The sequence below is a fragment of the Acartia tonsa genome, chromosome 3 (assembly GCF_053477335.1).
Source record: "Acartia tonsa isolate MP-2025a chromosome 3, ASM5347733v1, whole genome shotgun sequence".
In the NCBI taxonomy this organism is placed as follows: domain Eukaryota; kingdom Metazoa; phylum Arthropoda; class Copepoda; order Calanoida; family Acartiidae; genus Acartia; species Acartia tonsa.
This window is the reverse complement of record NC_137262.1, coordinates 13,655,786-13,676,281: the sequence shown is the minus strand read 5'-3', so window position 1 is coordinate 13,676,281 and position 20,496 is coordinate 13,655,786. Positions and strand designations below refer to the sequence as shown.

Here is a 20,496-nt window from a genome sequence, read left to right as displayed (position 1 = left end):
TTAAGCTTGTAAAATACACATAAACTTTGTAAAAAGTTGTATATCAAATTGAAAAAAATGTGATTAATATTTCAGACAAAATGATTGTGAGATATTTGTTAATATCTGTGTTGATGTTTTCTAAATTGTTAGCTCTACCAAATAGAATTGATAACTTAGAAAAACAGGTATTTAATAACTTGCCTCAAGAAATAAATCTACTTTTTTGTTTTGTTTTGACAGTCAGTTTGGGATTATAATTATATTTTAGGAAAATAACCAAAAGAAAATTTAGCATAAATGAATATTTACATCCCAAGGAATTAAATGATGGAGCGATTGCTCATCATTATAATAGTTTCATTGGAATTTTACCCCAAGCTGTACCCAAAGCCCTAGCCCCTACGAAACCATTCGATATCCTATTCCCTTTAAAGAGTTATCTTAACTTTGATAAACATTAACTCATTAAGCTTACCTTAAAATGGCTTTTCTGTAACTAATTCAGATGATTGAAGTCCCTCAACAGATTATGACGTCATACGATAGAATAGCCGATGAGAGGGCAGTATACACTGTAATTGACCAATCATAAAATTTATGCTTGCCTCTCATTGGTTATTTTATCGTATGACGTCATAATCTGTTCGTTCAGAGACTTTAATCATCTTCCTAATTACTAAAAATAGCTATTGTAAGAAAAGTTTAACATTCATATTTTAAAATCCAAAGGTTAGTGTGGATTTACAATCAAGAGAGAAGCGTCAGCTCTCAAGTTTAGGACCTCGACCAACAGATTCTAACTCTGCCAACTGTGATTTTCAGGTAAGATTAATTACTATTCTAGGACATTTTTTCAACTTATAAACTTCCAATAGACAACAGCACTTTACTATACGACCATTGTCTGGAAATTCTAGGTCTATATATATGTGATCTGCGCCTATTTATGTGCAAGGTATTCTCCTTGCTCTTGCCATTAGTTTCAAGTGCCAAATATAGTAGCAGTAGGTACGCTTATAACGTCTCTAGTACGAATCGATGCGGGTAATAATTGTAAGATCTGTTCTATATGTAGGTATGTTTTTAGAAAATTAACTTACAATTTATTTGCTAAAGTCTGGAGATGAAGTTGGCATGTGTGGATGGAAGAACCTGGATAATACAACAGTACTCAAATGGTTGGCCAGCAAAGGCTCGGATGCTTTCTGGATTGGAGGTCCCAGGTATGATTTATTTTTCGATTGTTTCCCTCAAAGTGCCTTATCGAGCACAGAAACCTTCCTCCTTATAATCAACACAAATTGAAAATGTGTGTTTGTTTTATACTTTAAGTCTGTTCAGGTTGGGTTATATTGAGTACAAGATAGCCCCCTAGGGTAAGGGCAGGATTTAGGCGTAAGATCTCCTACCCCCATAAATTCATAGAATATTTAAGGGGCTTGAAGGATCTGTGCTCGCGAAGAACTATAAGGGAAATCACCGAAATCTCTTAGAAGCTTTTAAAATATTGTTAAAATTATATTTTAATGTATAATTTAGTTAAACTTTTCAGAGAAGCTTATTCAAACTTATTCATTTTAAGGTCTGACAGCAATAACAAAAACCTGGAAGGAGGATATATTTTCTTTGAGACCTCAACCCTGCCCCACACAGTTGAGGGTGAGAACACGGTGTCAGCGATGATTCAAAGCCCGGTTATGACAAGCACAGGTGAATAATATTTTAGTAAATAAATGAGGACTATAGTATCGACCTAAATCTCCGACAAAATTTTCCCTGACATAATGTCCACAAATTCTATATTCATTGAGAAATATATGTACAAGATTTTTATTATTCACTCAAATTTTAGGTTCTAAGGGTCATTGTGTAAGCTTCAGCTTTTCAATTTCCGGACTTTCTGCGGACAGGCTCAGAATTCTTCTACACCCATCCGATTCCAAGTAAGATATTTTTTTCTCGTCCGCTTTTATTGGTGTTGGGTTTGAATCTGAATCAGTCATCTCATAAAAAAGACTTTTAAAGTGTTATTTTATGACAAGATTTTAACATCAATCAAAGGTGAATTTTAAAAAAAAACTTTTGCCCCACTAAAATTAGTGAGGCAAACTAAAAGTTTAGAGGGGATAATTTTGCCTCACTAAAATTTTAGTGATAAAAAACTGATTCTAGTGGGGCAAAAGTTTTTTAAAGAATTCACCTCAGGTAGACTTACAAGCATGTTCAGATAGGACTTTCAGATAAAAGTTATGTAAACAAAGAATTTGATACAGAACTTTAGTTGTTAACAATCAAGTATATACCTTTAATTACCTCGTACGGGCGGGATTGCAGTCAACTTGATGTACTGTCCAGGTCCTGGTCCAGCAATACAGGAGAACTAAGGATGACTGTTACGCACCCTTCTATGTCCAAACACCCAAGGATATTAGGTTAAGTAACATCCAACTAACTCTCTGTGATGCACGACCTTTGTCTGAGAAGTCCCAACTGTGCATGGTAACGAGTTGCCCCTGTTTTGGGCCAAGGCATTCCTCCCTACTCTAACTATTTATGTCACGCATCTGGCATAACAGCAGTAGGAACCATTTTTAACGTCTTTAGTTATTACGCGGTGACGGCCCGAGATTCGAACCTATCACCTTCCCGACGACGAGCGAATGCGCTAAGTGTTGAGCCACAGTCGCGGGCGAATCAAGTATATAAGTAGCATAATAATTGCATTCATAAAAAAAACTATTTAAGATATTTATAACAAACATACTCCAAATTCTCACATGATTTGTTTTTCACACTTATTCTATATATTTAAAAATACTGGTACTTTTTCGAACAAAACTTGTGTAAATATATTCAATTCAAATAAGACTAAAATGAAATAGAAGATAGTTTTGTAATTGTTTTCTGCAAGAAAAACATATTAACTGAAATGTCAAATCTTTTCATAAAACTAAAGATTAGTTAATTCTCGCATCGTATTATAAACAGCTTTCCGCGGATATAAAATGTACAATTATAAGATTAAAAAACTGGTTTTTATCTTATTATTGTACATATTTATATAATACTGGATATAATACTATGCTACACATAGTTTTTTCGTATTGATGAAAACCGGTTTTAATCCACCGGTTTCGAATGAATAAGCGAAAAAACATTAAAAAAGAAAGCATAGAAATTAAAACAAATATACCTAGTTAGACAAATAAAGTAAGTTGTAGAATAGTTATTTCTCGCATCGTATTATAAACGGCTTTCCGCGGATATAGAATGTACAATTATAAGATTAAAACCAGTTTTTTAGCCCCTAGGTGCCGTAGGCACGGGCTAAAAAAAAGCTGGTTTTAATCTTATGATTGTACATTTTTATATTCGTAGAAAGCTGATATAATACGATGCTAGACATAGTTTTTTCGTATGGATGAGAACCGGTTCCTATCCACCGGATTCGAATGAATACGAGAAAAGTAGTTACACACTTTAAAAATTTCAGAAGCCTATTTCATGTAAAAGATGAGTAAATCCCATTTTAAAATTTTAGAAGTCTATCTTATTTAATAGACGAGAGAAATCCATTTTACACAAAGACGGAAAGCAGACGTACATACATTGGTTGTTCTAAAGTAGCTTTGCTACAAAATTAATGTAAGAATTGATATGTACTTTCTGAATTGTATAAATATAATATCGAGGAATGAAAATATTATCTCTCAAAGTTTTCACATCCACTCTTTATTTTCTTTTCTTTCAGTTATCATAACTTTTTATAACTTGTTAGTCTCATTCACATAATAAATACATTAGTTTCTAAGGGTTTGATAGAATATTTTCACACCCCTGAAATATAAAATTTAAAAAAGTTGTAATGGGGGAGCATTGCCGTGTACGGCGTAAAACTTTAAGTGGATAAAAAAATTAATTTTAAGGGGACTTATGACACCCCCTACCGCACGCCACTGGGTGGGGGGGGGGGGTGAGTATTAAATTGTTTAATTAAGTGTAAGAAATTATGGTGGGGGGGGGGGGATGGTACTTCTACTCCACCCCCCCCCCCCCCCAATTTCTGTCTCCTAACACTAACTATTGACAACTATAAGGAAATTTATATTTTCTTTGATTTATTTTTATCAACCTTTAAAATAGACTGAAATTTTGTATATCGTGTTTTTTTAATGCTAGAATAATACCAACAAATATTTAGTCTATTTATGAATAAAATGTTTAGGTAAAGGTTCGGTTTCCTATTTAATTGTGACTTTTATGGCCTTTGTTTCTTAACAAGATAGGAATAAATAATAAAACTTTTAATGTACCTTTCCCCAACAGATAGCAAAAGAGAGGATCCCAAATAAATATTTTTTAGTTTATGATAGATGCTAACATTGTTAATGAAAAAAGTTTTGCAAAATTTTTCCATTTTTCTCCCCCCTTGAGAAATGTTACGCAAGACCATGTTCTAATCTGAGATTAGATTGCAAGGAAAGAATGCAATCGTATTCACACCCACCTACACACACACATAAATACCTACTCACACTCACACAAAATATTATCATTAGCGCACACACCCACACAAAAATACCTACAAACATACACACAATTTTACACAAAAATACCTTTACATACATACACCCACAAAAAAAAAATAAAATACCTTTACACACACAAACAGGCCTACACAAAAACACTCAAGTCACCTACACAAAAATACCTAAACACACAGACACACATTCACGAAGAAATACCTACACAGACCCACATAATTACTGGCACACCCACCCACATCCACAAATAAATACCTACACACACAGACCCACACAAAACACCTACACAATTACACACACACATACTCACAGACCACACAAATACTTTTAAACACTTACACAAAAATACCAAACAGACACACATTCATATCCACACAAAAATAACTATACCTACACACACAATCACACAGAACCACACCAAATTTACACTGATTATGATTGGTACTTTTGAATGTCTAAACCAATAAATACTGATCCCATTTAAATCTTATATTTACAAGTATCTTTTTTAAGATTTTTAGGATTAAGTATGTTATAATCAATAAATGAAATAAAAAATGAAGTCTTTTTTTTCAAGATATTAATTTAGTAATTATTTTTAGTGAAATCAATGGCGAAGTTAGTTTTAACAACGATGTCGTTCTAGAGAGCTTGTTGGATAATACAAGGTAATAAAACTCAATAGTAAAGTCAGTAAGGAGATATTATTAGGTATAATTCTAAAATGTTTATATTGTTACAGTCAGGTTGACCTTTTTAAAACCTTTAACAACAATTACCAAAAAAAAATATTTGACTTTGAGGTGTAGTTATCTGGCATTTTTAATTTTACTTTTTTCAATTAAAAAAGAAAAAAATTGGAAGGGAGGAGACTTTGTGGTATATATATTTGTAATATTTCTTTTTTTTTGGGGGGGGGGGGCGCATGGGTGGCGGTAGTTAATTTAAGTCTACTATATTTACAATTAGCGGCTTCGCCCCTAGGGGCTTGCCACAAGAGGTAATTTAAAAAAAAAAGAATTATTTCTGGTGCTGCCGGACGGACGGACAGACACCATTCTACTTTGTATTACAGATAAATGTGACGTTTCTTTAATTTCACACTAAATATACCAAAAATATTATTTTTATTGGATCTCCAATTAATTGCATCACAAAGAAATCTGGCATTTGCTTTAATAGATTTTGGGATAATTATTTATTATAATATCAAATTGTAATTTCATGAGATTCCTAACTGAAAATTAGATTTTAAATTCATCTAATTGAGTTTTAGATTATCAAACCATGATTTTATGATAAATAACTGTGTAGGTATGCTATACTAATAAGGAAAGTGCCAAGAAAAGATATCCAATCCGCAAAGTTTATTCTCTAGCTGGCAATCTGAATATAGTTTGTTAACTCTCAACTTCAATACCTATTTTCATCAATAATTGGCACTGATGTGCGCATAAATGCATCCCCTTCAACCCCCCCCCCCTGCAATTCACTTCACTTATTAAAAGCGAAGCTTTTCTATAATTAGCGTCCGTCCGTCAGTCCGTAACGGTTAGCCCTTTTCGTTAATTTAGGTATTTTGGAATTGTCCTATCGATTTCAAACTTTGCAGGGTGATTCCTGTAGTAGTTAGGCACGATTTAGAAAGCGTAGCAACTCTATAATCGTTACCAGAATATCCATACGTCCATTTAAACATGTTGATTTTTAAGTGGTATAATTATTCGATTGGTCTGACTTTTGGTATACTGATTTTTTAGACAACAAAGCACAATGTTATAAGCGACGCATCTCTATAATTAAGTCCTAAAAATGTAAGTATGTCCTTAAACATTATCCTATATTTAAGCAGTTTTTCAACAAATGTATTTAAAATTTAGTTTCAACTTATTTATATTCTGATTATTCAGCTCTGACACTCTACAACTGTTAATGTTCGTTTGTCCTACCGTTTTAGAGCTTCCCATTTATGGATGTTGTCATCCTTGTTTTTTTTCTCAGGAGATTTCTCTTTTTGTGCAATTATAAAAATATTTATCTTGAACTGAGTGGGAGAAAAATGATTTTCATTGTACTGTGCAATTACATTATATTAAATAAAATTTTAACAATTTTTAAGATTGAAAATAAATAACTCATTCAATATTATTTGCCTCACCTAAAGTTGTTTAATATTTTTAACGAAGCTTTTCAATAATTAAGATAGGTTCGTATGTATGTAACAGATAGCTGTTATTGTTAATTTAGGCTTGTTAGAATCATCCTATCGATTTTAAATTTGTCATAATGATTCCTGTAACAGAGAAAGCGTGACTCGGTAATCATTATTTTTCAACGAAAGGGACTATACCCCAAACTTCAATTAATGTTTAATATTAATTGCGTTGAAAAACTATGTTTGTCTGCTGTTAAAATTTGTCAAGTTTCGCTTTTACGGATGTTGTCATCCTTGTTTTTTTAAAATATAAGAAAAAATAGAAACAGGTGTTACTCTAATGTTAAGTTTTTCGGATAAAGAACAAGCAATTAAAGAGTTTAATTACTTAAATCTAAAAAATATAAGAGTATAAAGTGTAATAACTTGCAGTATGACTGATAACGTCTTTTGGGTTTAGCTTATTTGCACTAAATAATATACACTAAAAAATAAGTTATTTTCTATTCAATATTATTATTTTTCTATGGAGTATTTACAATATGCATAATATGGGTATATTCTATATTTCCAAATGAAAAAAAAAAAACTTTGATCAATTATAAGTTTGTCAAAATGGCTTTTCAAGTCCCTTTCTAGAAATGTGTTTTTGATCCATATTCTTAATTGAGGAAAAATGAGCGAAACCGGAGGAAAATGCAAAATTGTTCTACAAAGAAAATGAAGTAACAAAAAGTTTTAATTTTTTTAATATTAAATTATGTGTCCTTTAAATAAACTCATTTTTTAGGGGAAAATGGAAAGAGGCCAAAGTTCTGTACACTTTTCCGGCAAATCATTCTGTAAGTATTAATGTATTTTGTGATTGAGGGGTAGAACAACAAAGTAAAAACCAATGCCCCCCCCCCCCCCTCCCCAATTCTCATGTACAAATAATCAATAGCTTTTAGATGCAAATGTAACTTGGACTCGCAACTTTGAAAATTTTTAAATCGGACATCATGAAAGGGTTGGAATATTAAGTTGTCTTTAAAAAGGTGCTACCATAACAAGATTTTTATTTCTTTCTAAGATGATTGCAGAAAGAAATATTTTGTTTATGCCTAATATTTTTTCCCCCCAGAAATAGAGCGATAGATCAATAGTTTATAATATACCCCCCCCCCCCCACGTCCCTTCCACATCTTTCTAAATCAAAAATGCAAATGCAAATAGAAATTAGAAATCTTCTATTTTCTAATTCATGTTTCTTCTTCCTGTGTATTCTAATTCAATTCTTGTAATCAACTCTGTCTGATAAATTCAGGGAGGGAGGAGACCTTGGGCCCAAAAGTTTTATAAAATAAAACGTTTTCTTATGCGTTGGCTCAAAAACTTTGGTCGACTTTTATCTAATTTTAATTGATTGGTTCATTAAGTTAGATGTTCTAACGATTCAAGCACTAATTGTTATCTACAGAAAGGGTAATTTTGTGTACCATCATTGTGTATTTATATCAATTGATCAGCTATTGTCTTATCCCTTTAGATCCCTGGATATATATCCATCTAATCTCATCTTCAAATCAAATTTATATTTTTCATTTTCTTAAGATTTTACTGCAGGGAGTAAATGAAAGAGAAATTATTAAAGAATATTAAAATGATGCCTAATGAACACCAGCAGTAATTTTTAAAAGATTTTTAAAAAGTTTTTTTATATTTAAATTTATAAAAAAAAACATTAAAGTCATTATAAGATTTTAAAAAAGAATTAATCAAATATGAAATCTAAATGAATGTATATTTTTTTGCATATAAAAAAAGTTAATTAAATCAACTCTTGTATGTATACATATTAAAGTATGTAAAAGTTGTATACTTGTACATAATTAATAGGGTTACTTTCCCAGTAAATGGCCTCCATATATTTCTTTCTCAACTTTTTATGTTTTATGCTTTATAGGCCGGCAAGAATTATTCTTCTTAAACAGGAAATGAAAATTGAAGCCCTCTTTGAATAATTTAAATGTACAATTCATAAAGTTACGCCAAAAGGGTAAATTATAAAAGCAGTAAGAAATATAAAAAATTTGGAGAATTCTAAGGGCTAATACAATGGATGATGCTATTGATAAATTGATATACATTCCCAATGATGATTATCAAAATTACCCTGTTGTAGATTAAAAGTTAATGGTTTAACCGTTTGGACATTACTAGATTGTCACCAACAAATTAAAATTCAATAAAAGTAAACAAAGTTTTTGTGCCTACGTTTTTATCTAACTTACAATGTGTAAGCTAGCTATGTACCAAACTGCTTAGGATTAAAAGTATTGAACTTTTTAGTTTTGCATATTAAGTTCAATATTATGTTTTTTAATTTAGCTGATAATTGAAGCTATCCCTGTGTCCGAGAGTAACCAGGCAAGAAGATACAGAGGTTATATTGCTGTTGATGATATTCAATTCAAGGTAGTCTTTTATTACAAAATATTTTTTAAAAACGATGCTTTTCTATAATTAGGGTAGGTCTGAACGTCCGTCCGTACGTAACGGATAGCTTTTTTCGTTAATTTAGGCATGTTAGAATTGTCCTATTAATCTCAAACTTTGCATAATGATTCCTGTAGTAGTTCGGTACGACTTAGAAAGCGTAGCAACTCTACAATCGTTACCAATCGTCCATTTTGAACATGTTGATTTCTTATCTTTTTTAACAACAATTTTTTGTTATGTATTCTCCGATTGATCTGATTTTTGGAGTGCTAATTCATATTACAATAAAGTACAATATTATAAGCGAAGCATTTCCTAAAAATAACAGTAAGTCCTTAAACATAATTTTGTCAAAACTTATATATTTTTATTTTGTATATTCACTTTTTTTACTCTACAAGACTTAATTTTCGTTTTAGAGCTTCGCTTTTATGGATATTGTCATCCTTGTTTGTTTAGAAATTTAGGTTTTATCGTTAAACGAAACTGTTAAAACATTAAGCATCTAAAAAAAATATTAATTAAAATTTTCAAAAGCAGATGATTACTTTCATATGGAAAGGACAATTCTAACCCAAAGAAGCGAAGCCACCAAAAGCTAACAAAATTTTACATAAAAAAATAAATTTAAATATTGTAATCATTAACATAGATAACCTTCAATGAATCAATAAGCTCTATTGAGGACGTAAAGAGAACCTCCTCAGAGACAGAAAACTATGATGAAATTTGTAAAATTTGCAAGGAAATAACCTTAAGATAAGATAAGATAAGATTAGATAAGATTTATTTTCCTCATAGGTACAACATATTTTTATTTGATATATGGCATTTTAAAGGTTACTATGCTTTGATTGGTTTGGTTCTTCTGGTTTGGTTCTATTGGTTTCGAGTTTGGACAAAAAATAGTATAACGAACTGCATAATAACAATTATTTAGGTACCTAGCATGGAATTGGCCGAACTTCGTCTCCACCTAGTTGCCAAGCCAAGTTCATATAGAATACAATATCATTTTACAAGAAAAATTCCATGCAACATTGTACCAGATAGTTGGCATAACCCTTTAAGGGTTGTGGAGCCACTGGTGTACTTTGACGCTTGCCAAGCCGATACAATGTTATATGTGCAAATACAAATCTTAACAATAGATAAATACGATATCTTGCTGCGTGATTCAGACATCCTCCTACTATTAGTTGCAACTCCTCCAAGCGTAAGTTCGGAACAATTAGGGAACCGAAGCCTTCGTGAGAAGTCGCTATTCCTGTTGTGATCCCTTGGCAACCCTGTCCTGACTGGTTCCTGTATAACAAATTGTTTGATTTTAGTGTGAAATTCTGTCCGTGTCTAAGGATAATTTCACACCAATAATTTCAGGGCAATGGTAAATATTCCGACAACGGCGGTCCAACCCCGGAATCCAAACGGAAAAACAAATAAACAAAGATAAAAATAAAAAACGATAAGAATGAAAAACCTAGGTAAGCACCTAGGTGAACAAGGAGTAGGGTGACAATGGTTTCGATTCCTACGGAATCTGAATTTTTATTCTTGAGAAAGGATACAGAGAATCCTTATGTATATAAATACGAGTCATATGCGATTCCTACGGAATCTGATTTTGGTTTTTTGAGATATAAGGGATGTATATCCCTTAGTATGTTTGGGTTCGATTCCTCCGGAATCTGATTTTAGTGTTTTGTGTTTAAAATACAGTCTTAAATACAGCGAACGAACATTTTCGTGATTATTTTACACAATAAATAAATAGTACAATCACTTTTTTTTCATTTAGTCTGGAGATGAATGTGGTGGTCACTGTACCTTTGATTCTGGTCTGTGCAATTTCAAGAATGAACCTGAAGGAGAGTTTAGCTGGCAAGTGGTAAGAAATATAATCCTTTTGTAAAACTAACAGGATCATTCTATATGTGTATCTATAGCTTAAGATAACGCTAACCGCCGCTGGTTCGACAAAGTTCTTCTTTACAGTAAAGCTTCATATAGTTTCAGGATAGTTTAAGAATCCTCCACCAAAAAAAATCTGTTTCTTTCTTTTTACTAAAATAAAAAAATTGAGAGTAGACTTACCCCCTTTCCTTTCCCTCAAGTCTTATCCTTAGGGCCGGAGCCACTAATTGTATACTAAACAGAAACCCCAAATTTTTTATAGGTCATTAAAGCTTATTTGTTTAAGAAATTTGTTATCATTTTGAATTCTCATATAAGTCGTTTTTTTTCAATACCTAGGTAATACCATTTGGCTTTTACTCGAGGTTTTATGTCTGTTTGTGATATTTAATACTTACACTTTTGTTATTTTTGAAAACAAACAAGCACATAGTCAGCAACTGTCAGTCTCAAATGTTTTTATCTTTCTAGGGGCGTGGCAGTAACAACCCCAACACCGGGCCACAAAGAGATCACTCCAGCTTCTCTACCAACAGAATCACTGGAGCATTTGCTTACATAGATGCTGGGTATCCAAGGAAACCTGGAGATAGGTAAAACGTTCTAGAGAAAAAGTATCGCGGTTTCCCTCAAAGTACCTTGTCAAGCACAGAAACCGACCCTCTCCTTCTTTTGAAAAGAATAGTTAATTTTTTTACAACTTTATTTGGCATTTAAATATTTTTAAAAAATTTTTATTTTTTTTATCATGATTTTAAATTGATTTTTCTAGGGCAAGACTTTCAAGCGTACAAATGCAGGCCACTGACAAGGGGGATGAAGAACCACTTTGTCTCAGGTCAATATTTTATATTTCATTTTTATATATAGAAATATTATTGTCGACTTTTTACATATAAAGTTATAAAAACCAAAAAAAATTGTTTTGATATAAGGAAAGACATATTGTATTATAGTCAAGCCTTTGTTGAATAAACCAAAAATCTTCCAAAATATACTTTTCATGTATTCTCATAATACCATAAGTGAATTTTTAGATTCTGGACCCATATGTTTGGTAATGGTATTGGAGCACTGAATGTTTACATCCGAGGCTCCAACTCTGGAGACAGGAAGGTCTGGTCACTTACTGGAGATGCAGGTAAACTTTTTATACCTGGATTATTAGCAAACGGCGAAATTTGCACTGGTAAAAAAATGCAAATATATCTGGAATATCTTTAAGAGTAACTTTAAGAAATGTCCTTTTTATCCTAAAACTCTTTCATTTCAACTTCTCTCTGTCTAAAAACAAACACAAAAAGGTTTTGTATACTATGTATAGACGTCCAATGGGAGGGGGGGGGGGGGGGATGGTAAATAGGTGTAAACTTTGAACCCCCTATTTTGTCATCCTCAGAAAAAAATAAAATACATTAGATTAACCACCTCTAACCTTTGAAACCTTTCATTTACCTTAAAAAGTGCTTAGACGTCCATACATAGTTTTCAAAATATAAAATTGTAAGTTATACAGAAATATATACTTTGTTACATTATAAATGACTCTGTCAATTAAAAATAAATGTTTTATAATAAAAGTAAATGATTAACATTTTTCAAATTACAGAACAAAATTGTTGAAATGTTTTACATTTGTTGAAATAATTTTTATTGTTTGTTTCAGGAAATAACTGGTACATGGGTCAAGCACCTATTTCATCCATTGAACCTTTTAAGGTTGGAGTTTTGATAAATCAAAAATAAATAATGCGTAATTTAACACTAATAGTAACTTGAAGTCATTCAAAAAATCTATATGTTTCACAAAATGTTTATATTGAAAAGTTCTTATATTTATATCTGTTCTGTAAGATCTCAAAAGGGTCTATAACAGCCCCCCTCCACATATTTCAATAAAATTGAATTTAAGGGGAGTTTAGTTTATTCCTATAACTAACCACTACGGGGGCTCTAACATTTCCTAAAAAACAAAAGCTACTTCTCTTATTCTAAATTGATTTTTAAAATAAGGTGTGGTTGAGGTTTGAGTAATCAACTAGGCACTTTTAGGGAAAGGACTCTCCATATTAGTAAGGAAAAATATTGGACCTATAAGAGGGAGGTCAATAGCTCATTGGAAATGAGTTTTCCTATGGGGAAAAAATAGCTGAAGCCCCTAAAGATCCCCTGAAAGACTTATTTTTACAGATAACTAACACTACATTATTCAGATTGTGTTTGAAGGCGTAGTTGGTAGGAACAGTCTTGGTAATATTGCTATTGATGATATTTCTATTACTCCTGGAGTTTGTCCAACAGCCCCACAGGTAAAATAACATTTTATTGATTAATAAATAATGATTAATAGGTAAAATAATTCATAATTGATAAAGCTTTCACTGGTTTTTAAAAAAACTTCATTCGACTTACGGTTTTATTCTCATTCAATTGTAGGATTCTACAAAGAAATAGATAGATAGATTTGCATTTCAGCATAGAAAAAAATTATATTACTATAATATCTACATAATTTTATGGCCGTTGCAAAAGCTGAAAATACTAATAGTTTATTAGAGCTTTTTATACGAATTGTTCTATCCTTAGCTTTTAGGAGCTCTGTAGTTGAATGAATAGGGTCGGTTAGGAAAATATCTTTATAAATCTTTAGAAAAAAATAGACTAAAACCATTTTGGGACCAAACTGATGCTTTCCTAAAATTGAGAACTCAATCGGTTCAGCAGTTATCAAAATCTTAAGTTACAGACAAAATAAATCTTACTTCTTCATTCAATAGGATTGTAATATTATTTTTATTTCAATTTGTTATTAATCGATGCCACACTAAATTTTTAAGTCAATAAATAATCAGGTTGCTGCTCCTGGGCCAGGTGATTGTGCCTTTGAGGATGATGAATGTGGCTGGAATAATCCGGAGAGACGCGAGGGAGTTGATGAGTTGAATTGGGATAGATCTACTCCAACTGATGGTAACAGGTAAATAAATACTCAAATTGATAATTCAATAAGTCCAGCGATAAGCGGGATCTTTAAGGACAGACATAATTTGTGAATACTTTTTTAGACATTTACAACAACAAGGAATTTTAAAAATTCTATTTAGATGAACTGAACAATTTTAAAAATATATTTGTAAACATAGAATTTTGTTTGTCAGGTTCCCCTTGACAGATCACACTACAGGTTCAGATATTGGATTCTACATGCAGCTCTCCAGGGAAAATGTCCAGCAGGCAGGAGACAGGTATGCTTCCAATTTTGGTATTTGATAATAGACAGCTTTCGCGGATGTTAAAATGAAAAATGTTAAGATTAAACCAAAACTGAAGGCCCAGGCAAACATAACTTGTATTAATTTTATAATTTTTACTTTAATATTCGTGGAAAATTGTCTGTAATACGATGCTATGCAATATTTGTCAGTATAACTGGTAACCAGTTCTAATCCAGGTTTTTTTTATTGATTTCGTAGCCAATCTATAATCTCATTTCTGTGTTTCAACAACTTTTTTTGAAACTCTGCGGAATCTTTAAAACTGCTTAATTAATAATTAAATCCTAAATTCTTACCTAACCTTAACGTTTTTTTTACATCTTTTCTTCTTCCTCTATGCTTATCGTTTCATTTTCAGAGCATTCCTGGTAAGCCGTCAACTGAATGGAAGCCGAACAGCCAAATGTATGTCCTTCTGGTACTTTATGTATGAACCAATTGTGGACACCGTAGGACCTAACTTAGGGAAACTGGCCATCTGGACCAGAACTATTGATGGGTAAGTAAATACTTGATTAATGAGTCATTTAAATTCCCCAATAAACAAGGATGGTAAAGTAGTTTTAAAAAATTCTTTGATGTTTTAAGACAGAACTACAAAATATTTATAATATGAAAGCAAAAAGACATCGAATCACAAATTGGTGCGCATCTCCAATTACGATAAAAACTTAACCGTTCTGTAGCATAAATTATAATGATTGGAAGTTTGATATGAATACTAATAGTTCATACCAACCAATTTGGGTTTAGTAAAAGTACCTATGTTTTGTAAACCAACAAATGAATTTGATTGAGCTTGTTTTCTTTACAGAATATGAGCAGATTAATCAATCAATATAGTTATTTAGTAGTTTTCAACACCATGAATTTAATTACTGATATTCTAGTGATGACAACCTCTTGATGACTCCTGTTTGGCGTTTACATAATGGACATGGTCCTTCATGGGCTTATGGACAGGCACAGATCACCACTGAGACGGACTTCCAGGTTTACACTAATATACACTTTAATTATTTAGTTTTCTATTTAAATATTTTAATCTTTTTGCCCATAAATATCTTTGGTTAAAACAAAATTGGCCATCTAGATTTCTACCATTTAATGCTGACTTTAATATTTTTTCTTCTAGGTTATCGTTGAAGGAGTTTGGGGTAACAATAGGGCCAGTGGATTTATCGCAGTTGATGATGTTACTATTTTTGAAGGTAAGATTTTTTAAAGATTAATATAGTTAATCAGACACAAAAAAAAAACCTCAAAACCTAAGATGGAATTTCTATTAACACAAGCCGCGCAATTTGAATTTTAAAAATATACGCATTTTAGCACACCCATTAAATTGGTCATGATCCAAAAGTCTTCCAAAAATAGGTACTTTGGAAAAACCGGTTTTTAAGGCATAATTTGTTGAAAACCACCAAGTATTTTTTTCTTATACAAATTGCCCCAACCCAATGAAGAAATTAAGATATAGATTATTAATTTCTGTCAATGGCAAGTGGTTTATATACTTTTGTCCTATTAAAAAAAACACCCTGTATATATTCAATTGTTTAATTATACCTGGCTTACAAAACTTTTACATATTCAAACACTATGGTTGGATATTTTTACATTGTGTTACTTTTATGTGTTAATCCAATTAAGCTAGCTCATCAAATTGGATAAATGATACTCCAAGTGAATAGTTTATGAATCATTTAATGATTTAAGTTAATGAGCTCAACCTATCCCATTCTATAAAGTTGTAAGGTCTTTTTATCTCAAGCTTTAGATTAAAGAATTAAAAAAAACATTGAAGTGATTTCGTTTATCTTTTTATGAAAGCTTCACAAAGCTCCCGGGATGGTTTTAGGCTATCTTTTATATGTAAGTCTTAGGATGATTTTAGATTTTTTCTGTCCCGTTCTTACCCTTTAGATCAACTAAATGCTAAGGGCAAAAGTTTAACTAATCATTAAAATTAAATTAATTTTCTCCAGGTGAATGTGCTAACCTACCAGCCTCTGCAGAGATTGTAACGGGAGAGTGTACATTTGATAGAGATTCTTGCGGTTGGAGAAATACCTCTAATGTAAGTATTTAGTAGTAATCTACGATACAAAGTAGTAAGGTTTTTTGTCTGAAACTTAAGATTTTAGTAGCTACTAAACTGACTTAGTTCTTCTAGTAAGAAGCTTCAGACAGCTTTTAAGGTGGTTTGGACTATTTTTAGTCTTAGGGTGGTTTTTCTTGATGATTGAAGCAATTTTTTACTGGACTTTATTACTAAACTAAAAGTAAATATTTTTCATCCTTGTCAATTATATAAAGATTGAGATATAATACTGTTTTAAAGGGCGAAAGCTTTGATTGGAGAATGGCCACCTTAACGAAGCGTCCAGCAAATCTTCCAGATAAAACCTATGGGGCTCCTATTGGCTATGCTTACTTTGATATTTTCAACTCTGGTAGCAGGTTAGTGTTGCAGTAATATCTTTTTTTATTGGCCAAGAATGGGTCATAATATGCGATGGTAAAATGGAGCACAATTACTTTATGTGTGATTATGATTAATTACAAAATAGATAACAAGTTTAACTAAGGTTAAAATTATTCTGGCTTATACTTTTTTTTACAGAGAAGCTTAATTCATATTGATTTCAGATGAAAGTTTAAGGTAAGTATAGTTGCACAAGAATGCATTCAAAATATTCTATCATATTAGCAATATACAATTCTTAACACATCTGAATATTCTAATACTTTATAGAACTGACAAGGTACGCCTGGTATCCCCTGAAATAAAGAGTGTTGGGGGTGGGGACAAGCTCTGCTTCTCTTTCTGGTTTGCAGCTTTTGGTGCTGGGGAATCTACCACTCTTAAAGTTTACAAGTAAGAAAATTTTTTTTTGTACTAAAAAGGAAATATTATAGAATAATCCAAATTTATTATAGTTAGACAATTTTAAATTGCTATAGGGTCAGGATATTTCTAAAGATCAGATTTACCTAAATTTAATGTTGAAGATAATAATTTTCCTGAATTTGATGTTGAAGATTCAAAATTTAATATATATTTACAATCTAACATGCCTAGCAAACATATTGACCCCTGAACACGCAAGGGGCACTTGAGATAAAAGGGAGGGGTAGGTAATCAACTCTCAACTTAAATTTTAGTTTTAAAAGGAAAAGTACAAAATATTTTTGACAGAAGTATTTTTTCCAGGGGCGATTTCTCTTGTGAGGTAAAGGTACCCTCTCCGTAAGTAACTACACACCTTCCCTGGACCTATAAGAATCTCCACAAATTAGAGAAATATTAAGCTACAGATACAAAGACAAGCATCCTGTTACTTTCATGCAAGGATTAATTGTAGGAAAGATGCAGATAAACTCAGTGAGGATGCTATCAACGAGAAGATTGATGAGAGTGCAGAACAACCAATCTGGGAGTTAAATGCCGCTGAACTAGATACCGCCAGACCTGACTGGGAGGTGGCTCAGGTACAAAATTTATAAATCTAGGAGCTGAATGCTGCTGAACTAGATACCGCCAGACCTGACTGGGAGGTGGCTCAGGTACAATATTTATAAATCTAGGAGCTGAATGCTGCTGAACTAGATACCGCCAGACCTGACTGGGAGGTGGCTCAGGTACAATATTTATAAATCTAGGAGCTGAATGCTGCTGAACTAGATACCGCCAGACCTGACTGGGAGGTGGCTCAGGTACAATATTTATAAATCTGGGAGCTGAATGCCGCTGAACTGGATACCGCCAGACCTGACTGGGAGGTGGCTCAGGTACAATATTTATAAATCTGGGAGCTGAATGCTGCTGAACTGGATACCGCCAGACCTGACTGGAGGTGGCTCAGGTACAAAATTTATAAATCTGTGAGCTGAATGCCGCTGAACTGGATACCGCCAGACCTGACTGGAGGTAGCTCAGGTACAATATTTATAAATCTGGGAGCTGAATGCCGCTGAACTGGATACCGCCAGACCTGACTGGGAGGTGGCTCAGGTACAATATTTATAAATCTGGGAGCTGAATGCTGCTGAACTGGATACCGCCAGACCTGACTGGAGGTGTCTCAGGTACAATATTTATATATCTGTGAGCTGAATGCCGCTGAACTGGATACCGCCAGACCTGACTGGGAGGTGGCTCAGGAACAATATTTATATATCTGTGAGCTGAATGCCGCTGAACTGGATACCGCTAGACCTGACTGGGAGGTGGCTCAGGTACAATATTTATAAATCTGTGAGCTGAATGCCGCTGAACTGGATACCGCTAGACCTGACTGGGAGGTAGCTCAGGTACAATATTTATAAATCTGGGAGCTGAATGCCGCTGAACTGGATACCGCCAGACCTGACTGGGAGTTGGCTCAGGTACAATACTTATAAATCATGTCCGCAAAACTTTTATGACAGTAAATGAATGATTCCGAAAATACCACATTAGCAAAATTTTACAAATCTGCAATAAAGCTTTTTAAAGGGCCTATAAAAATGACATCATACTGGCCTACCATTGGTCAGTTAATATGTATACTGTCCTGCAATTTAGTCTGTGTATTGGTCTATTATTGCCACCATTGGTAATTTGTATTGTAGTCATTTTTTAAGGCCCTATAATGAGCTACATCTGCAATGGCCACAATAGCAAAAAAATTGAGTAATTAAGCCAAAATAAATTGCAGTTATGGTGTCATTTCTCAGTAATAATCATCCATCTATCTTTGATATGATACATGCCTTATGAGTACTTAATTGGGATACAAACTTTTCATTTGATCATTTTTACAAAATTAAATTAACCATTTAATTGAATTTTACTCAGGTGTCCGTGGACGGAAGAAAAAACATGAGACTGTACATAGTTGGACAAGCCAGTAATGGAGGCTTTGCAATTGATCAGATCACTCTTAATAAAGCAAATTGCAATAGTAAGTATTTTTAGTAGCGAACATTCTCTATAAGTGTTAGTGTCTTTCTGTCCGACTGTATGTCTGTTAATTTTTTATCTTTCTGTCTGTAATTGTTAATATTACATTTCAACGTTTTTTGTTAAAGATAAATTTCAAAAATTTCTTTTCAAGGTTTCCAAAGAACCATTTACTTTATAACTAACTTGGTCCATCCGTCCGTCAATAACTTTCTGTGGAGAAGGAAACTATACAGAAAAAAAATATTTCTCTTCTACTATATAAGAAAGATTTGAAAATATTCTATACTTTATAACTAACACAGAAGAAATATAATTTTCTCTGCTGCCATTAATTATATTTTCGCTAATGTTTTGTTATTGTTTAATTTCTTTATTTTACCTTAAAACCATTTTAGCTCGACCAGAGACTGCAGATCCTAGCAAGAAACTGCCCAGAAGTTAAAACATATGATGTATTTCTTTATATGTAATTTTAAACAATTTTCTATATCTTGAATAATATTAACCTATGAAATTTTACCAAAGTCTTATATAGTACAAATGCACTAAGCACAATTATTATTCATCAAAGTGGAATTTTTCCAATCCTATCATGAAATTTTAATGGGCCAAATCTCGTAAACTTTCTTAGGCTAGGAGTTAGGGTTTCCTTACATTACATAGGTATAAAGAAAAAAAAATAAGACATATGAATGAAACCCTACCTCTCGGGCTATCCTATGACATTTTATTGGATTTGACCCCTCTTATATTGTTATTGTACATTTTACAACTTTCAATTTAAAGAAAACCTTTTTATTCAAAAGTAATGTCGCATTCTGAAGTTTTGAATAACTTTTCTTATAATTATCAATTAAATATCTGTATAATATCTAAATAATTGTATTTTGTTTTCAATGTAGTTGTATATTGTAAAAATATGTCTTTCTTTTTTGATTATTATATTTCTTATTATATCAAATAAATGATACTTTTTACTATTGCATCTTTTGATTTAAATAAATGTACAATGAGGGGACAGACAGAAAACTGGGGTATAGTCCTTTCCATGACATCGCTCCATATGGGGCGATGATTTTCTATAGCTCCTTCAAGGAGCTATAGCATAGCCTCTTATCATATGGAGCGATGTGATAGCCCCTTTTAAGGAGCGTTCATATCGCCTCTTATGATAAGAGGCTATGCTATAGCTCC

The 20,496-nt window shown here is 32.4% G+C and overlaps 1 protein-coding gene across 1 annotated transcript; it reads left to right on the top strand.

Moving 5' to 3' along the window:
* Positions 1-79: 79 nt before the first annotated feature.
* LOC145313381 (MAM and LDL-receptor class A domain-containing protein 1-like) lies at positions 80-20,277 on the top strand. The gene is made up of 25 exons (XM_080152744.1): positions 80-167; positions 712-804; positions 1,099-1,205; positions 1,565-1,692; positions 1,835-1,925; positions 5,129-5,194; positions 7,472-7,523; positions 9,052-9,138; positions 10,961-11,050; positions 11,548-11,669; positions 11,849-11,914; positions 12,114-12,217; positions 12,743-12,795; positions 13,290-13,385; positions 13,929-14,053; positions 14,235-14,321; positions 14,710-14,850; positions 15,242-15,344; positions 15,487-15,562; positions 16,340-16,431; positions 16,696-16,814; positions 17,110-17,232; positions 17,720-17,846; positions 19,195-19,300; positions 19,698-20,277. The coding sequence occupies exons 1-25, from the start codon at positions 81-83 to the stop codon at positions 19,742-19,744; spliced, it is 2,388 nt and encodes a 795-aa protein (XP_080008870.1). The 5' UTR covers position 80; the 3' UTR covers positions 19,745-20,277.
* The last annotated feature ends 219 nt before the right edge of the window (positions 20,278-20,496 follow it).

Coding starts and splice junctions, on each gene's coding strand:
- LOC145313381 (XM_080152744.1), top strand. CDS start 81: ATGATTGTGAGATATTTGTTAATATCTGTGTTGATGTTTTCTAAATTG. Junction 11,915..12,113: donor GAAGAACCACTTTGTCTCAG/GTCAATATTTTA, acceptor GTGAATTTTTAG/ATTCTGGACCCATATGTTTG. Junction 17,233..17,719: donor ACCACTCTTAAAGTTTACAA/GTAAGAAAATTT, acceptor GATTAATTGTAG/GAAAGATGCAGATAAACTCA.